The following is a 19,424-nucleotide window of genomic DNA, read 5'->3' as shown; positions in this document are numbered from 1 at the left end:
AATGTAATCTATTTCCTGTACAGAAAATTTTCAGAATTAAGTATTTTCTGAATAAATTTCACAATAGAGATTTGAGTCATTTCAAATTGTACCAATTATAGTATATGGCATGTTGATTTTCTATTAACTTATCAAGTTTATTAATTTTGTGTGTGGAGCCTCTAGTTCCACAGTCCAATTTTCCTGAGTTTACTATTATTAAAGAATATTTGATTCTTCCAACTTTTTTTCAGTTAATAAGCAAATTTTACTGCATGTGGTTTTATTCTGTTGGATTTATTTGAGTTAATAATTTTTATTAACTTCTCTCTTTCTGGGCCAATTTTTGCAATTTTAAGATGTGGCTCTTCAGTTTTTTCATCATTTATAACAAACTTCAATGTGTGCAGTTTCAGGGGTTGTCAGTTTTAGTCTGTGTGATTTATTTTTATTAAGCCTCTTTTCCTCAAGAATCCAGTCAAAATACCTCCCAGGGTCAAAGTGTCCAGTTTCTTCTTTAATAGTCATGTTATAATGGCAGCAGCCCTCCATTGGGTTCCTTGTTGTAACAGAGCATAGGGTCTAGTTTTTGCCATCCAGGGTCTGTCTCAGCCCATCCATTTTATAGCATTAACTAGCATCCATATGCCATTGATTGCCAAACACTTGATCCCCGTCTTAAATGTCTTTCTTGAGTTCTAGAGCCGATGCAGTGGAGCCTCGTCATATGCCCACTTCATTTATACAAATTGAATTATATTGATATACGTTGATGAGAGGGAAAGAGAGAGGGAGGGGGAAAGTTAAACAGTATGGGTAATTCCATCATCCAGGCCCATCAATAATGAGCTTGACCCTGAACGAATGTGGAATAGAACGCAGTGACTCTGCAGTCCCACATTTGGTTTCAGCTGACATATGGTCTCACAGTATTAGCATCACATTGCCCTAAGCATTGTATATTTAAGGACACATACATTGCCTTTATTATGGCCCTAAACACAATCCAACGACCTTGTTTGGGGCTTAACTGAAAAAAGACTGCCTGGCTCTGGCACTGGAAAAAGGCTGGCTGCACTGAACTCGTTGAGAAATGCATTGGAATACCTCTTTAGCATGGTCTCTTCCTAAGGGATTTTCAAGAGAAATTGTGACTACATTTTTCTTCTTTCATACTATTTTCAGAGCCTGATGTGTGTAAACTGTGATTTCCTTGTATTCCAGTGCCTTGCAGTCTCTCCACTCGCAGGTCCCCCAAGCAGCATCAACTCCATGTGTTGTGAACTGGGTTTATTCCTGCTCAGCCTGCTCCTTCCCTCGTGCTCTCTAGCTCAGTGAGTAGCATCACAGTTCTCCCAGCTGCCCAAGCCAGGAACCTTGGTAAGGACCATCTCTCAAATCCCTTCCTTCCCATTATCACATATCAAGGCTATTTCTTAAGTCACGCTCAAATCCATCCATTCCCTTAGGTCGTCCTCTGTAGTTTGATCAGCGGCAACAGGCTCCAAGCTCGTTTCTGTGATTCTCCTCCCTACCTCCTTCACCCTCCTGTCTCAAGCCCTATCAATTCCCAACAGTTAGAGAATTTTTTTTTTTTAAAACAAACCTGATACTGTTATTTCCCTGTAATTATAATAATAACAGTAGTAATAAAAACCCAAACCTTTGGTAGCTCCCCATTACCCTGGGGGAAGTCCATGGTCTTTACTAAGGATTATATGCCCGCATGTGTTCTTTTTCTGCTGACTAGAGCCTCATCTGGCCATTCCACTCCACGAAATCTCCGTTCCTGGCAAACAGAACCAGTTGCTGGACGCCATGTTCTTTCTCGCCTGAGAGTTCCTGTACACATTATTTGCTCTCCCTGCAACACCCTAATGTCCTGATTTTTACCCCCTAAATCTCCTTCAGGTCTCAACTTAGATATCAAAGCTTTTTAGAAGACCATCCTTGATTCCCCAGAACTGGTTAGACACCTACCCTATGCACAGACATAGCACGCTGTACTTCTCCCTGTAGTAGCATTTGTCCTTTTGTAATTTCTTGTCTTTATCTGTCTTCTTCACTACACCAGGACAGCATAACTGTAGGACTAGGGACTGTGGGGTTTTTCATCATTAGTGCCTAGCATCCATGCCTGGAACAGACACTGGGCACATAGCTGAGTGAACAAACCAGTGATATTCCATTAGATTCCTCACTGTAATTCCCTGGAGTAATGTGAGAGTCAATCCTAGATTACCATTCAGCAAATAGAAAGGGAAGAGGATGCCTGGCATGGGGAATAAAGGTATTCAACCTCAACTGCTTTTTCTGAGTCTAGTTTTAACCCTGGGACTATTGAGAAAGTCCTTGCAGAAGCCATTATCCTGTAGTGGAGTGACCATATTACCTTTAGCAAATCTTTTCTGCTTTCTTGGGGTTGGGGTCCTGGAAGTAAGACAGTTGTCATGGGACCATAGATGTTAGTATCAATGTTCATGCCTATGTTTATGGCTCTTTTGTTTCCATTCCATCACATTTTAAGAACTTTGAGAAAAGACCCATGCACTTATAATTTTGCTTTTGCAACCCATAGCTATGGCCCATTTGATTGCCTATTCTTTCCCCTCCTGCTTGCACCATGGTGGCCACTTGTCTGCAGGCCCCACTCTGTAGTTCAGCCATTTCAACCTTATCATCTTGCTTGATGCTTGGGTCTCAGTTTTAGAGACTGGGCTTCATCTGCTCACTTGTTTCTGAACTCAACTTCCCGCCTCTCCCTAGGCCCTCCAGGAATGATAGCCTGCTTTGGTCTTATCTATACCAAAAGTCCCTGCTGCCCCCACAGTGGTGGTCACCTCTTCTGACTTGTCCCATTGCCAGTCAGCTCCCAGGCCCCTCACCTCAGCCTCAACTCTTGCAGATCCCTGTGACACCATCCTGTGAGAGTGGAACCCCAGGCAGGATGTTTTATTCCTACCCCCTGAGAGCTCTCTGAGGATCTGTGGCTTGTCTCTGTCCCGAGGGTGAAGATGGATGACAGATGCTACCCAGTGATCTTCCCGGATGCCCGAAATTTCCGCCCCTTCACTTCTGATTCTCTGGCTGCAATTGAGAAGCGGATAGCCATCCAAAAGGACAAAAAGAAGTCTGGAGAGCATACAGAGGCAGAACCCCAGCCTCGGCCTCAGCTTGACCTAAAGGCCTCTAGGAAGTTGCCCAAGCTCTACGGCGACATTCCCCATGAGCTAATAGGAAAGCCCCTGGAAGACTTGGACCCATTCTACAGAAATCATAAGGTGCTTCCATGGGGAGGCTGGGGTGTTCTAACCATGCAGGTGTAACTGGTGTTACAGGCTGTCCAAACACCAGCCTTGGGGTTTGCAGAGGGCAGGCTGTACTTCTCCTTTGCTCTTACCTCCTGTCATTGCCTTCATAGTCCGAGAACCCCTCTCAGTCCTCATTTTCTCTCTGCAATGCATGTATTGGGGAAGAAGATGAGGGTGAGGAACCACAGAAAGGTTAAAAAGAGAACAGAGAAAACACAAATGGAGTCTGGAGAGAGAACTGTACTAGCAGTCCCAGAGGTTAGATGAAGGCCATTTCAAGTGATCAGCTTTATGATTGTGGGCCAGTCATTTCATAAACACTCACTTTCTTAATCTGCAAAATGGAAATAATGTTTGATGTTCCCACCCTACAGCATAGACGTGCTAAGAAAGCACTTTATAACTGTAAAGCATTATGCTGACATAAAAAATTAATATTACTGTCCAGAAATGCTCATTTCAGCAATAAGATTTTACCTTGAAAAACTCTTTGACAATAGGCTTTCTAGGCTATTAAATAAAATTAATGAAGGTCAAACCCATACTTGTTGCATATTAGGAGCTCAATAAATGAAGCCTAAGAAAATGGTAACCCAGTGGGCACATACAGATTATATGTAAATCCGATGTGCATTTTGTGAAAGCCTTGCTTTTTCATCTACCTGGGTGTAGTTTTTGCAGGGAAATACTAGTAAAATTTCCTTAGCAAGGCTTCTGACTGAGGAAATGGGAACTTTGGGCTCCTCTGAGGGTTACTCTAAAGCCTAGGGCTGTGAGCACCATTGTCTGCAGACCGTCTCTTTTCTAGAAAGGCTCAGAAGACCTTGCCATCATCTCACTATGTGATCCAGCAGATGATGGAAAGCCCACCTTGCCAGATGGAGGTTGGGCAGGAAGGAGGCTGGGAGCTTAGGGGAAGCCCTAGAAAATATGGGCTGGCACTTTTGCTGGCGTGTATAAATAACTGAATACTCAAAGAAAGGTTGCTTGGTTTGCATGTCCTTAAATCTGGACAGACTTAGGGTTACCAGGACAAATGGGGATCATGTGTAGAGAGAAAAGTAAGGTGCAAGTGGAAAAGAGAGGCAAGGGGAAGAGAGATAAAGGAGCAAAACACTCCAATATTTGTTCTTCTCTTTATGCCCCAGAATTCCAGGGGCTCCTTGGAGGCACATTGTTGGAGGGAAGTTAACCGCTAGAGGTTTCCTTCTGCCTTAATGTTGGACAGGAGACCCATGAGTCTGGTAGCATCTTGGCGTGCTCTGTTCCAGCCTGGGTGGATATTCCAGGACCATATCTTCTCATCCTTGGTCTTCCCTTTAAACCAGAAGACATGACATTTGTTTAGAGTTTTGCACACCCTTGATCTCACTTGGCCAGTGCTCTTGACAGTCATGTGAGGTATGTGTGGTCATCCTTAGCCCTCCACCTTACAGATGAGGAAACCAAAGCCTAGATGGGGAAGTGGCTTATACCAAGCCAAACAGCCAGAGAGTGGTGGAGCTGGGATGCAATCCCAAGGGCTCTTTCTATAGTGACTGGCCACGTCTTCTTTAAAAGCTCCTGTTTTGAAGAGCAACAGGAAAAAGGAGTGAAGATGTGTCAGCAAGCAAGCAGCAGGAGCTGGTACCTATCATTTTAATCATTAAAGCCCTGGCAAGTGTAGTTAAATACACCATTAGTTAAAATATTTAAAGCAGTAAGAAGCAGCATCAATAAAATATCAAAATCAAAGGGCACAGAAACAAAGCCATATCATGCCATCTATCAATCAAACCTTAAAGAGAGGTTTGTTTGTGCCCTAAAATTGTCTGTCTATTCAAAGGAAGGGCACAGAATCCCCCAAAGCAGGTATTGGTCTCCTGGGCTTATAGGTTTTAAAGAACCCTGTGGCTTGTTTCATTGCTATGGAGACAAAGAAAAAGATCCTAGTCCACAATTTTCCCTCCCACCAGACCAGTAAGTTCTAGCAACTCACCAAAGGAAGGTTGAGCATTGGCAGTGGCTGAAGTACTGGTACCTAATCCAAGGCAGCACTTGCCCTGATATCTTTGGGCCTGGGTGCCAAGGTCTGTCTCTCCTGTATGAGAACATGCCGGGTTACATGGTCAAGTGCTGTGTTTTGCAAATCTGAAAGGAGCCATGAGATGAGAGACAGGAGTAACCCTCACTCTGTGAAGGCATTTGTAATTGATGGCCTTGGGGACAGATAAGGGGACAGCCAGATTACAGTTAAATGGAAAGAGGGAGGTCTTGGGTGTTAATGTGAGAAGGCTGTGAGTGACAGGTTGTTGTCCAGGGGCTGCGTCATCCTCAGAGCCCAGGGAGTCGTGCTAGGAGGAAACGGACACAGGTTCAGTGTTCTTCAGTGGGGCTCACCTGGGCACTTTGGTGGGACACGGCACCATTTGGGAGGTCTGTCCTGTGTTTGGCATCCCTGGACCTTCCCACTAAAGGCCAGTAGAGCCCCCAGTCATTGTGACGGACCACCCAAAACACCCACACACATTCCCACATGCCTTCTGTAGAGGCAGTACCTTCCTCTACTACAGTTAAGAATAACAGGCAGATTTGCCTTTGTGTCCATGGGGCGAATGTGGAAGCAAGTCCAGGAACCTTGGTGACTTTTCTTGAAGATCATCAAGGTTGGAATGGATTGGTTATTTCATGTGGAACTGCTCAGACCTGAGGCATAACAATATGGACTCTCTAGGTCACTTACTATTCTAAGATCCATTACAAAGTTTTCATTAATAATTAAAATAATTTAAAATGATCTGCTGAATATGAATGTCAAAACTCAATTTATTTCTCTTTGAATTCTCTTCTAGGTCTTGTCTCTGCAGTTACATATCATGGAGTATGATATTAGGGGTTTTGTCTTCCCCAGTTATTACTCTATACTCCCATTTTTGGTATTTTCAGGGCTCTTATTTCCTACCTCTGTTTCCTCCAGAGTATCCCATCAGGTGAATAATCCACAGCCCAACACTTATCTTGAGACACAGGCCATGTGTGGGGATCTATTAGCCTCCAGAGTCACAGTGTATCTGATCAGCAAGTACCTTGGGCTTCAGAATGACAGCTCTGCAATCAGAAGCAGTGGTTCTCATAAGTCAAGCCAGGCCTCAAACCATGGTCCCACTGAATTTTCTGTAAATGAACTCATGATAAATATTGTTTTGTCACTGCATTTAATTCCTGTTGTGTTTGATTTTTTGCAGACATTTATGGTGTTGAACAAAACGAGAACAATCTACCGCTTCAGTGCCAAGCGCGCCTTGTTCATTTTTGGGCCTTTCAATTCAATCCGAAGTTTAGCCATTATAATCTCTGTCCATTCATATCCTTTTCTTGAACCTTTTACTAAGTCCAGGTCATGTGAAAAGTACACAAGACCCAGGGTGTTCATATGTTTATTGAGTGGAGGCAAATAGCTCATTCTTTCCATGCAGATTGGCTGAGAGCCCATGGCTGCATGGCAGGGACCGTGCTGGGTGCTGGGTGTGAACAAGGTGTGGGGGTCCTGGCCTGGGGTTTCTGGGGCTCTGAAAGAGATAGATGAAAAGGCAGGCAATTTCTTTAGTGAGATCAGTAGTATGTAAGTGGCCATGTGGAGAGGTACTGCTATGCTTTGGAGGCATCAAGGGTGGCTTCTGGGAGGAATGAACATCTAGTTGACACCCAGACAAGGGTTGCAAACTGGAAACCCATGCACCACATTGAACTGATAAATGTATTGTGTTGGACCTACACAGTGTTTAACACTTTTCAGAAACACTTTCTAACATGGATGCTTCAGATTTCCAGCTTCTCTTGAAAAATGGAATCTCTGGTAAGGCTAGTCCCATATTCCTACCTGGCAAAAATTGGTATAGTGAGAAACTGATGTTTCTTCTAGTAGGAGCATGTAAGCTCTGTTTCACCACAACTACACCCCTCCTGTGGTCCAACATCAGCCCATTTATGTGATTTGCCAGGCTCTTAAGACTTACAGTTTGCAAGCTCAGTCTTAAAGGGTAAAGGCAGATAGGAATTTTCAAGCATTCCTAGTATGTGCAGGAGGTGGGGGAGATACGGGGCAGTTTTAGACAGGGGGAGGAGAAAAAGACATGGATCAGTAGACACAAAATATTGAGGAGAATGGTGATGAATAGCTATTTAGGTAGGGGTCGCTAGAAGCAGAGCCTGAGATGGAGATTCTTATTTAAATGATTTAATAGTTGAGAGCTCTCTGGAGAAGGAGAGAGGGAAATAGTTGTACAAGAGGGGCAGAACCAAGCAAGGACGTGGTCTCGGCTGAGTCCGCTTCGGCCTGATCCCATGGGGAGCTCTGGAGCCTGTGTTGCCCCACAGAATTGTGTGACTTTGAAGCAAGGGTCTGGGTCAGCCAGACCTGTGGAAGGGGGTGTGCAGCTCTCCAGGTGAGGAGGCTGCCGTTCGGCAGGGGACTGTTCTCCAGAGAAGGGGACAGTTCTCAGCCAACGCTCACAATCAGAGGATAGACGCACCTACGGAAAAGGAGACCAGGAGCGGCATCCACAGTCTTCGCCATGATAACTAGTGACACACGCCACCTGCAGTGTATCTGCCTTAACGGATGACGGCCACATTGTTCAGCATGTTCATCATCTGCACAGTTACCATTAACTGCGTGTTCATGGCCGCAAGGCTTGGCAACTACAGTAACACAGATCCTCCTGAGTAAGTGTTCTCCTTCACTCCACTGTGCTAAGTTTCTCAACAAACATACCTAAAAGAGTTATGATGATAATAGAGTTTCTAGAAAGAGACAAAGAAAAAGTCACCAATGATTCCAATTCCCCAATACAAATGATGGCAGAGTCAGTTTTATTTTTGTACATACTTTAACAATTGTCTTTAAAGGTCTTTTAAAATTACGATTGTAATAAACACATACAATTTTATGTTTAGATTTTAAGTGGTTCTCTTTGTGTTTACATAGGTTTTGTAGGAATTCTTTTGATGGCTATATAATATTTTACCAAAATAAACCACAAATTACTTAACCACGCTGGTATTTTAGTAACATAAATGGCATTGTCACAAACATCTCTTTGCATAAAGCTATTTTTTGATTATTATTTTGTCAGGATAGATTCTTAAAAATGGGTTTCCTAGATCAAAAGATACATTTTAATGCTTTAAAAATATATGTAGATAAAATAGTTTGCAAAAAGCTTGTATCATTTTACTCTGCTATCAGCAGTACATTCTAATAACCAATCATGTTACATTTTTGCCAACATTAATTTTTTCTTCTCTGATTTATGGAGTTAAAATATTTAAATTTCTTTAATTTCCAGATAGATTAGACCTTTTTTTTTGATGTTTTTGCTTGTGAATTGTGTATTCCCGTCTTTGCCCATGTATCAATTTCATTTATTTGCTGGTCAGTTTGAGTTCTTTGTATAATTAAAATATTAACTTTTTGTCATTTTTAATTGGCTTTTCAGACACACAAATTTATTTTTTAACTTAGGAAGTTTTATATTTTGATAAATATTTTCCTCTATGTTGTCCTAGTTTTTCCAGTTTAACATATTTACTGCTTTAATCTTTCAGGAATATGTTGAATAATAAATTGAACAAATAGATTATTTATTTCTATCGCATATTTAACTATGTGATAGAAACCACTGCAGTCAACATATAGATCATTTCCATTACCACAAAAAGTTTCCTCTGCCTCTTTGTAGTCAATCCCCTTACGCTGACTCCCAACCGCAGGCAAACACTGGTCTGCTTTCTGTTATTCTAGACTAGTTTTGCCTTTTCTAGAATGTTATATACATGGAATCATATGGTATGTATGATACTATACTTTTGTGTCTGGTTTCTTTCACTTAGCATAATGTGTTGAGATGCATCCATGTTGTTGTATATATCACTATTTTTTTTCCTTTTTGTTGCTGATTTGTATTCCATTTTATGGATATACCACAATTTATTTTCTCATTTATCTATTGATGAACACTTGGGTCTTTTCCAGTTTGGGGCTATTATGAATAACATTGCTATGAACGTTTTTGTATAAAAGTCTTTTTGTAGGTATACGTTTGCATTTCTTTAGGATAAATACCTACACGTGCAGTTGATGGATCTTATCATAAGTACATGTGTAATTTTGTAAGAAACTGACAAACTTTCCCAGAGTGACTGAATCATTATATGAAAGTTAATTTATGAAAGTTTCAAAGTCTTGATTAATTTTTTCATTCAATTTACTTTGATTTTAATTTGCTCTTCTATTTCTAGCTTGAGGTGGAATCTTAAATAGTTGGTTTTAGATCTTTCTTCTTTTCTTATACAATTGTATGAAGCTATACATTTCTGTCCAAGCACTGCTTTAGCTACATCCCACAGATTTCAATGCATTGTTTTGTGTTTTCATTACCTTTCAGTTCAAAATATTCCCTACTATTCCTCATGATTTCTTCTTTGTCCCACGTGTTCTTTAGCAGTGTGTTTTTTAAATTTCCAGATATTTCATGTTTTTCTAGTTGTCTAATTTTATTTTCAGTTTAATTTAGTTATGGTCAGAGAATTTACTCTGTAAGATTTCAATTTTTTGAAATCAAGACAAACTTGTTTTAGAGTCTGTCTTGGGAAATCTTTCACGTGCACCTGAAGAGACTGTGGATTCTGCAGTTATTTGGTATGATAGTCCATAAACAGTCGTTAGGTTAAGGTGGTTGATAGTATCATTTAGATCTCTTATAGTTTCACTTATTTTTTACCTAGGACTTTTAGGAATTGCTGAAAAAGAGGCTTGAAATATCCATCTGTGACTGTGGATTTGTTTATTTTTTCTCTCTTTTTGTCAAATTTTGTTTTGTGTATTTTGAAGCACTATTATTAGGCACATATAGATTTATGATTATTATATCTTCCTGCTATATTCATTCTTTTATCATTATGCAATGTCTTCTTTGTCTCTAGTTATACTCATTTTAAGGTTTGTTTTGCCTGATATTAATATAGTTACTCCAGCTTTCTTTTGTTGTTTGTTTGCATGGTATACCTTTTTCCATCCCTTTACTCTCAACCCTTTTACGTCTTTGTATTTATAGTGTGCCTCTTATAAACAGCAGATAGTTGGCTTTTGCATTTTATGCAATCTATCAATCCAATCTCTGCCTTTTGATGGAATGTTTAGTTAGTTTACTTTTAATATAGTTATATAGTTAGATTTGAGCCTGCCATTTTTCTACTGGTTTTTTATTTATCTCATCTGGATTTTTGCTCCTTTGCTACTTCATTGCTCCTCCATTCCTACCTCCTTTTGTGTTAATAAGGTATGTTTCAGTATTTTACTTTAATCCTCTACTGGCTTTTTAGTTTTATTTTTTTGTGTTATTTTTTAGTGGTTGCTCCAGGAATTAAAATATGCATTCTTAATTTATCACAATGTACTGAGAGTTAATATTGAATTGCTTCAGGTAAAATACAGAATTCTTCTCACAGTTTAGTTTTCTATTTGTTTGTTATTTTGTCATATATTCATATCAACATACATAATAAACCCAACAATACAATTTTGCTTTCAATGGAAACATGTCTCTTAAAGACATCCCTTCCTGTAGATTAGTTATCTTCTGGTGTCATTTTCCTTCAATCTGAACAACTTCCTTTAATATTTCTTATGGTTTGATTCTTTTGGCAACACATCCTCAGTTTATATTGATCTGAAAATGTCTTTATTTTGTATTCATTTTTGAGCAATAGTTTCATCGTATGTAGAATTGTTGTTTCACAATTTTTTTTGGCACTTTAAGTATATCATTCCCATGTTTTCTGGCCCCTGTCATTTAGCTGTCTCTCACTTGCTTCCAGGATTTCCTCCCTAACTTTCTAGCTCCTCTGAACTGCATCCTTTTCCATCTTAAATCTTCAGGGGTGGGGGTGGGGAAGTTGGAGAACACTCTCAGACAAAAATGTTAAACATTTTCAAAATTCTTATGCATTGCATTACCTTCCTTTAAAAGGAACTTCTGCTCCAGTTTCTGCCTCCTTTTGTTCACTTTCCAGGACCTTTCGATAACTGCCCATATTAATATTTTGTTCAGTTTAATACTCATTTTTCATGGAAGGGTTTGATCAACCAGTTCACACCTCCATCACCAGAAGCAGGTGTCAATTGTCTCTTAATTTTGTTTTTGGTGTTTTTTGTTTTCATGTAGTAAAATTTAACAAACTTTTCTCTTATGCCTATGGATGTTGATTTATAATTAGAAAGACTATCTCTAGCCTTAAGTTATAAAAGAACCCTCTAATATTTTCTTAGAGTACTTTTACAGATTCTTTTTTAAAAAATCTTAAATCTTTAATTTGGAAGTATATCCAAGTATAGAATGTGATAAGTAGATCTACCTTTAAATTTCCATCCCAGATGTCTACTGTCTATCCATTTATCCTAACACCGTTTATTAGATAGTCCACCTTTTCTTCTCTGATTTGAGATGTTACTTGTATATTTGGATCTATTTCTGGATTTTCTCTTCTGTTCCATTGGTCTGCATTTTCTTATACCAGAACCACGCTTTTAAACTATCAAGGCTGTCTAATGTTGTGATGTGTAGGAGTGCTAGACACCGCCTCATTGCTCCTCTTTTTAAGAATTTTTACAGCTCCTGTTGGTTTATTTTTCTGCATGAATTTTATAGTCAGCTTGGTTAGTTTTCTTGAAATGATAAAATTTATAAATTAACCTAGAGGAACCTGACATCTTCATGAGGTTGGAACTCGTTGAGGACATGACATGTCTTTCATTTGTTAAAATCTTCTTTTGTGTCCTTCAGAATCATTTTAAAGTTTTCTTCATATAGATCTTCCACATTTCTTGCTAAATTTATGTTTGTGGATTTTACTCTTTTTTGTTTCCATTATAAATGTAGTCTTTTCTTTTATTATATCTTGTAACTAGTTGCTGTTGTTATATAAAACCATTGATATATATAATCAATGTTATATATAAACATTTTATATATATAATATTTTGTGCTATCTTTGATACCACTTGTTTCCTCTGTTGATGACTTACATGGCTTCCCATCTTTTCCATGTTTTTAAATGTTTTCTACAGCATGGAAATGAGCCATTCTGAGAGAGAGAGAAAGAGAGAGAGAGAATATTATCCAGTAAAATCATTTATATCATTTATATCTGAAAATCTTTTTCTGGGGATGGGGTGGAGTATAAGGAATTAGTGGAATGGGAAACATTTATTAATAACATGTCAATTTTTTCCTTGATCATTGATCTTCTTTAGTTTTAAGATTCCTCTGAATATTTTGCTGTATCTTTTTTCTCATTTATCATTTTGTTCATATATTTTCTCTTTTTTGTGATTAGATTTCCTAAGAGTTTCCCTTTTTTATGTTTTTCTAAAACTATCTCTTAAATTCTACCTTAAAATATAATTTTTTTGTTCTATCTTCTTTTATTTCCTTCATCACACATTAATTAGGACTTAACATTTTCTAAAATTAGAATTTGAATGTTTAATTCATGCATTTTCTTTCTTTCTGTAAATAGTGAAAATATTTATTGGGTCAATGCTTATGGGTACAACTTTGCCTATGCCTTATAGATTTTAATATGTGGCATTTCAATTATTAATATTTTCCAAATGTCTTTTGTATTCTGTTTTTCCTTTCTCCTTGACTCAGTTCCTTGCAGATTCCTTTTTAAGGATGTTGATAGTAGCATTACTAGTGAGTACTTGGCAAATTCCAAGTACTGTACTACCTCTCCTGCGTTAGTTACGCTTGCAGCTATATATTTCCTTTCAGATACTCTAGGAATTCAGAGACCCACTCGGGTTCAGGCAGACACAAGAAACTTCTTGTGAATGGAATGGCTCATCTATTATTTATAAAATGAGTGGGGCAATGACTCATTTACTCTGTCTGAGGCTTGAGGGACTTGGGCACACAGATAAGAAAGTACTCATGCTAGAGGTGTGGTGGCAGGAGCAGCTGTTTGTGCCTCTTGTGGGGAGTGGGACCAAGGACTCCCTGACCTTGGAGGAACTGATCAAGGAATGCAGCATCGGCAGGAAAGGGGCTCTGTGCTCCAGGGAGAGAGGGATTGCTGACCCTTACCCCCTCCAAGCTGGGTGTTGCTCATTCTCACTATGCTGCTTTAGAAAATGTTTTTATTTTCAGGTCATTCCACAGATTTTCAGTGGGACTTTGGGAAGGCAGTCTCCAGTCACTTCTACAATGCCTTTTTCCTGGAAGTATTTTGTAAATCATGACTGTTCTCCTTTACTTGGTTCTAATGGTTTCTGGGACATGGATTAGAGGCCAGACTTTGGAAATTGCCCTTTCTTTGACTACAGGGTCTGATCTGGTCCATTTGTCTCAGGAAAATTCTCCCTGCTGAGTGGGCTCTTTTTAGGGTTGGTCCCTCTCTGTTGCTGTGTGGAATCTGGAATCTGGTTAAGGCCGGCCAACTTAGGGACTGTGCCTTGGTGGAGGGCACGGATAGCCCTGGGAATGGAAACCATTCTGGCAGCATCACTGTCCTTTGGAGACTTGACTATGGTGTGCAGAGCTAATTGAGAGTGCAGGGGCTGCTGCTCACTGTTTACTGCAGCTTCCCTGCTTCCCAGCACAGCAGAACCTGTGGAGGAGAAAGACCAGGATGCACTATTGTTTTCACGACAATGGTTTGCCCTGCCCAGCACTTGTGGTGAGATACAACTGAGTCTTATCTCTCCATTATGGGAAGCAGTGACCCAATTGGAAGCTGATTTGCTCTAAGGCTATTTCACTACTAAAAGACCCATAAGGCAGAGATACGAAAGAACCATTTTCCAGGCTATAGGGAAACCAAGAGGCAGGGTAAGGGATGGGGGAAGCTGCTTCTCTCCCCCGGTGGCCTTTGGACAGGCAGTGAATGTGTGAAAATGGGGGTGGGAGAAGGCTGTTGAAAATGTCCTCAGATAAGGAGGCAGCAGCTTTCTGTTGGTGGGCATGGCTGTACTTTATATCAGATGTCATCTTGGTCTGCTTGTCCCACCATTGGGCCAGGCTTCAACTGGAGAAGAGAGAATGAGGAGGTTGGAGGTGGGAAGCTAGACGGTCAAGCAGGAATGGCATCCAGGGTCTGCTGTCTCATTTACTTGAGCTCTAGATGAAGACTTGCAAAACCCCTCAAACCTGCAATTACAGCTTTTTATCAGAGTACCTATAATTTTATAATTTATTCCTGGGTTTAAAAGGTGATATTTCAGAACAGACATTATTTAATCTGATGTGTTCACTTATCACCTTAAAGGTGAGCAGCCCAGAAAAAGCCTGAATCGAAGAGAAGCTCTTGCCTGTGGCAGCCTCATGACCATTTCTGCTTCTGGACTTGGCTTCTTTGGGGTTTTCAAGTTTCCAAGATCTTAGTTCTTTAGCTTTGAGGACTAATAGTGGCTGGATATTCTACCAGAAAAGAGGTCCACTTCTTTTACTCTGAACCAACAGCTTATATGACTGAATTGATTATTTCAGTCCCATATGCGTGTGGTGTGTGCATGTGTGTATAAACCCAGTATTTTGAAAGTTTGGGATTATAGCAAAAGATATAAGCTATTTTTTTTGGAGGGGGGAAAGCAAAAAGGGAAATAAAATTAGAGAATTGTTAGTCTTAGTGCATTTTGGGTTCCTATAACAGAATACCATAGGCTGGGTAATTGATAAAGAACAGAAATGTATTATAACAGTTCTGGAGGCTGAGAAGTCCCAGGTTGAGGGACTTCATCTGGCAAGGACCTTCTTGTGTCATCCCATGGCAGAAGATGGAAGGGCAAAAAAGTACATGCAAGAGAGCAAGAGCAGAGAGACCTGAACTTGCATTTTATCAGGCACCCATTCCTGAGATAAGGGCATTAATCCACTCAGGAGGGAAGAGACTTCATGGCTTAATCACCTTTTAAGGGTCCCACCTCTTAATACCATCACAATGGCAATTAAATTTCAACATAAGTTTTGGAGGGGACATTCAAATTATAGCAAGGATACAACACAATGTAAGATTCAGGGAAGAAAAAGGAAAAACATTTTTTTCCTTAAATGTGGTAAAATGTGTATAACAAAAAATGTATAATATTAAGTTCAGTGGAATTAGGTATGTTCACATGTTGCACAACACTACCATCATCCATCTCTTGAACTCTTTTCATCTTGCACAACTGAAACTCTCTATCCATGAAACACTAACTCTCCATCTCCCCTGGCTCATATAAGTGGAACCATACAGTATTTGTCTTTTGGTGACTGGCTTATTTCACTTAGCACAATGACTTTGAGGTTCATTCATGTAAAATGTGATAAAATTTCCTTCCATTTAATGCTGATTAACATCTTTCACATGTATACACCAAATTTTGTTCATCTATTCATCTGTCGAAGGACATTTGGATTGCTTCCACCTCTTGGATATTGTGAATAGTGCTATGAACATGGGTGCACAAATATCTCTTCAGGACTCTGCTTTCAATTCTTTTGTATATATACCTAAAAGTGGATTTGTTGGATTATATTGCAGGTGTATTTTAAATTTTTTGAAGAATCTCCATACTGTTTTACATAGGCATTGCACCATTTTATAATAGTATACCAGCATTTCAATTTCTCCACATCCTCACCAATACATGTTTTGTTTTTTTTTTAATAGTAGCCATCGTAATGGGCGTGAGGTCATCTCACTGTGGTTTTGATTTACTTTCTCTAATGATTGGTGATGTTGAGCATCTTTTATATACTTGTTGGTCATTTGCATATCATCTTTGGAGAAATATCTATTTAAGTCATTTGGCCACTTTTAAATTGGGTTATTTAATTTTTTGTCATTGAGTTGTAGGAGTTCTTTATATATTCTGGCTATTAACCCTTGTCAGATACATGATTTGCAAATATTTTCTTCTATAAGTTTTATTTTTTCAGTTCTTACATTTGGGTCTTAATCCATATTGAGTTAATTTTTGCATATGGTGTAAGGTAAGGTTCTAACTTCATTTTTTTGCATGTGGATATCCAGCTTTCTCAACATCATTTGTCGAAAAGATTGTCCTTTTTTCATTGAAGAGTCTTGGCACTCTTGTTGAAAATCATTTGAGCATGTATGTGAAAGTTTATTTCCGGGTTCTCTATTCTACTCCATTGGTCTGTCTTTATGTTAGTACCACACAGTTGTGATTACTGTAGCTTTGTAATAAGTTCTGATATCAGGAAGTATGAGACCTCCAACTTTGTTCTTTGTTTTCAAGATTGTTTGGGCTATTCTGGGTCCCTTGGAATTCCATATGAATTTTAGGATGAATTCTTATATTTCTGTAAATGTGCCATTGGGAGTTTGATAGGGATTGCACTGAATCTGTAGATCACTTTGGGTAGTGTGATATCTTAACAATATTAAATCCTCCAACCCATGAACACAGAATATGGAAAGATCCAGTTTTTTTCATTGTCATTTACTCTTTATTGTTTCTCACCATCATCTCCTTCTGTACATCTGAGTGACAGCTCTAGTATGGTGGTGACGAAGTACAACCTCCAGTCCTAGGGCCTCATGTTGGCTGAAACTACTCTCAAGAACACGGCTATAAAGCTAGGCTTTAAAAAGCAGCTTTGTGACTTTCTCTACGGGCCTGTTTCTTAGAAATTCTAAATACTAGATCTTTCTTGAAGAACTTGTCTTTCTGAACTCTGGTTTGCTAAAGATCACAATGTTAGATGTCACATTGAAATGGAATAAAATATCAAGGTCAGATATGACAAAGGGCTCTTTGCTTTTCACTTCACATATAATGTTCCTTCTTTTTCTGAATGATTTGCCTTGTAGGCTTGTCTTCACTGGGATTTATATTTTTGAAGCTTTGGTAAAAATATTGGCAAGAGGCTTTATTCTGGATGAATTTTCTTTCCTTCGAGATCCATGGAACTGGCTGGACTCCATTGTCATTGGAACAGCGTAAGAATGTTAAAGGTTTTTATTGAAGGGACTTGGGGTGGGAAAGGAGCCCCTTTGCTGCCATCAGGGCTCCGTGTGTCCATGTGAGTAGCTGAGTGTGGCCTAATAATGTCTAGAGCTCTGAGTGCTGTGTTGGTAGGCTCTGAACAGCACCATGCAGCTAATTGGCCAGAGGCCTCCACACACAAACCCATTTCTAAGTCAATAGTCATGCTCTCATTTCTTCAGTCATTTACTCACAACACTGGGAAGTTATGGGCCAGGCTCTATGCAAGATACAGGGGTTATGACAATGAAAAAAAAAGACATGACTCTCAAACTCACGAAGCTCACAGCTGAGACGGGAAGAGGAGAATTAATGACAATTACAATATAGTATGTTAGAGTACCAGAATAGGAGCTATGTATATATTGGGCTGTCAGAGCATGTAGGAGGAATGAAGCAATCTAAAAATATCTCTGGCTACTGCAAGGTCACAAAGAAGTTTTATGGTTTTGGCTTTTATGTTTAAGTTCATGGTCCGTTTTGAGCTAATCATCATGTATGGTGTGAGGTAAGGGTTGAAGTTCTTCCTGAAGGAAAGGACGCTGATTTGGCATCTGGATCATGGGACAGAGTTAGTAAAATAAAAAGTCAGAAAAACAATGGCCCAGTGCCAGGGCAACAATAATAAATGATTAGCATTACTTAATTTGTGCAAGGCATTGTGTTAAGCACTTTGCATATATTTTCCTACTTAATATTCACAAAATCTCTTGGAGGTAGGTGTTATTAGTTTCAGAGTTTTACATTTGAGGTTCAATGGTTGCATGCTCTTGGTTATTTAAAGGTGGTGTAGTGCAGTGGTTGAGCATGTGGGTTCTGAAGCCAGACCACCTGGGTTCATGTCCAGGTCTGGCTGTGTAGTGGCTGGGAGACCTTAGCAAAGTGCATTGAGGCCTGGAACTTAACAGCTAGTCAACAATTGTTTGGGAGGATTTCTATTATCCATGGATATAGCCACAACCACATGGATTATTTCAAGAAATCTTCATTTGTGTCCACATATAAAGATTAGCTGAGAACAGCTTCTTGTGTAGTTCGTGGTCCATGGCAATGGACAGTGATATTGCCAGATCCTGAGATGAAGGTGGGGCTGGGAAGGTGAGGCTGTAGATTTCACCTGGGTGGATGCAGGCCCCAGGCTGAGCTTATCTGTGGCCTTTGTGGAGATGTGTGGTGCAGCTGCAGGACTGAGCGAGTTCAGGCTTGCCCTGTGCTTTGTCTTGTAGGGTTGTATCATATTTGCCACAGTTCAGCTTCAGCATGTCGTCACTGCGTACCTTCCGAGTGTTCAGAGCTCTGAAAGCCATTTCAGTAGTTTCAGGTAAGTCACTCTAACTTTCAACACTGGCTCTTAGTTGGAGAGAATGTTCTTTTATATTTAAATTTTTCAAAATGTAATCATGTAAAACAGAAACAAACAAACAAACCCTACTTTACACCTTTGTTTGATTGTTCAACCAATAATCTTTGAGCACCTAAGATACCCAGGCACTGTGCATGCTGCTTGGAATCTATAAGTGAGCAAACAGACAAAGACTCCTGTCTTCATGGAGTTGACCTTCTAGGGTGGGGTGGGGAGGAAGACATGAAGCAGTAACTATGACAAAGAAGTACTAAATAAATTGTGTAGCAGGTGAGAAAGTGCTATATGCCATGGAAAATAAAAAGGGAAAGCAAGCCCCTGAGGATAGGAAGTCACAGGAGTTAGAGGAAGCAGGTAGCAATTTAAATAGAATGATCAGGATAGGTGTCATTGAGGGGGGAGAGGCGAGCAGAAGTTTGAAGGAGTGACACACGCAGTATATGGGAAAGAGTGTCCTGAGCATAGGAAACAGCCAGCGCAGGGATGGGGAACAGCAGGGATGGGCATGGAACTGGAGCATGGGCAGTGGGGGCTGGGCGGTGGAGGTGGGATCACAGAAGTGAAGGGGAGACTTGAGCCACGGGGAGGACTTGGCTACTTGGGCTTCACTCTGAAGAAATGGGAGCTGTTGTGTGGAGAACAGAATGTAGAGGAGCAAGGGGAGAAGCAGGAAGACAAGTAGGAGTTGTGGTGTTTCCATGGAAACGCGCAGTCCCAGTCTCCTGCTGTGGCAGCG

At 39.9% G+C, this 19,424-nt stretch overlaps 1 protein-coding gene across 1 annotated transcript in view; it reads left to right on the top strand.

Moving 5' to 3' along the window:
• The first annotated feature begins 2,993 nt into the window (after positions 1-2,993).
• SCN11A (sodium channel, voltage gated, type XI alpha subunit) overlaps positions 2,994-19,424 on the top strand; it is an 88,790-nt gene continuing 72,359 nt past the window's right edge. Inside the window, exons 1-5 of the mRNA XM_012651283.1 lie at positions 2,994-3,260; positions 6,515-6,633; positions 7,902-7,994; positions 17,151-17,279; positions 18,552-18,646. Of these exons, the coding sequence (XP_012506737.1) occupies positions 2,994-3,260; positions 6,515-6,633; positions 7,902-7,994; positions 17,151-17,279; positions 18,552-18,646 (703 nt within the window). The remainder of the gene's footprint in view (positions 3,261-6,514; positions 6,634-7,901; positions 7,995-17,150; positions 17,280-18,551; positions 18,647-19,424) is intronic.

This window comes from Propithecus coquereli, unplaced genomic scaffold (genome assembly GCF_000956105.1).
Source record: "Propithecus coquereli isolate 6110/MARCELLA unplaced genomic scaffold, Pcoq_1.0 Scaffold1, whole genome shotgun sequence".
NCBI classification, from domain to species: Eukaryota; Metazoa; Chordata; class Mammalia; order Primates; family Indriidae; genus Propithecus; species Propithecus coquereli.
This window is presented reverse-complemented; position numbering and strand designations above follow the sequence as displayed.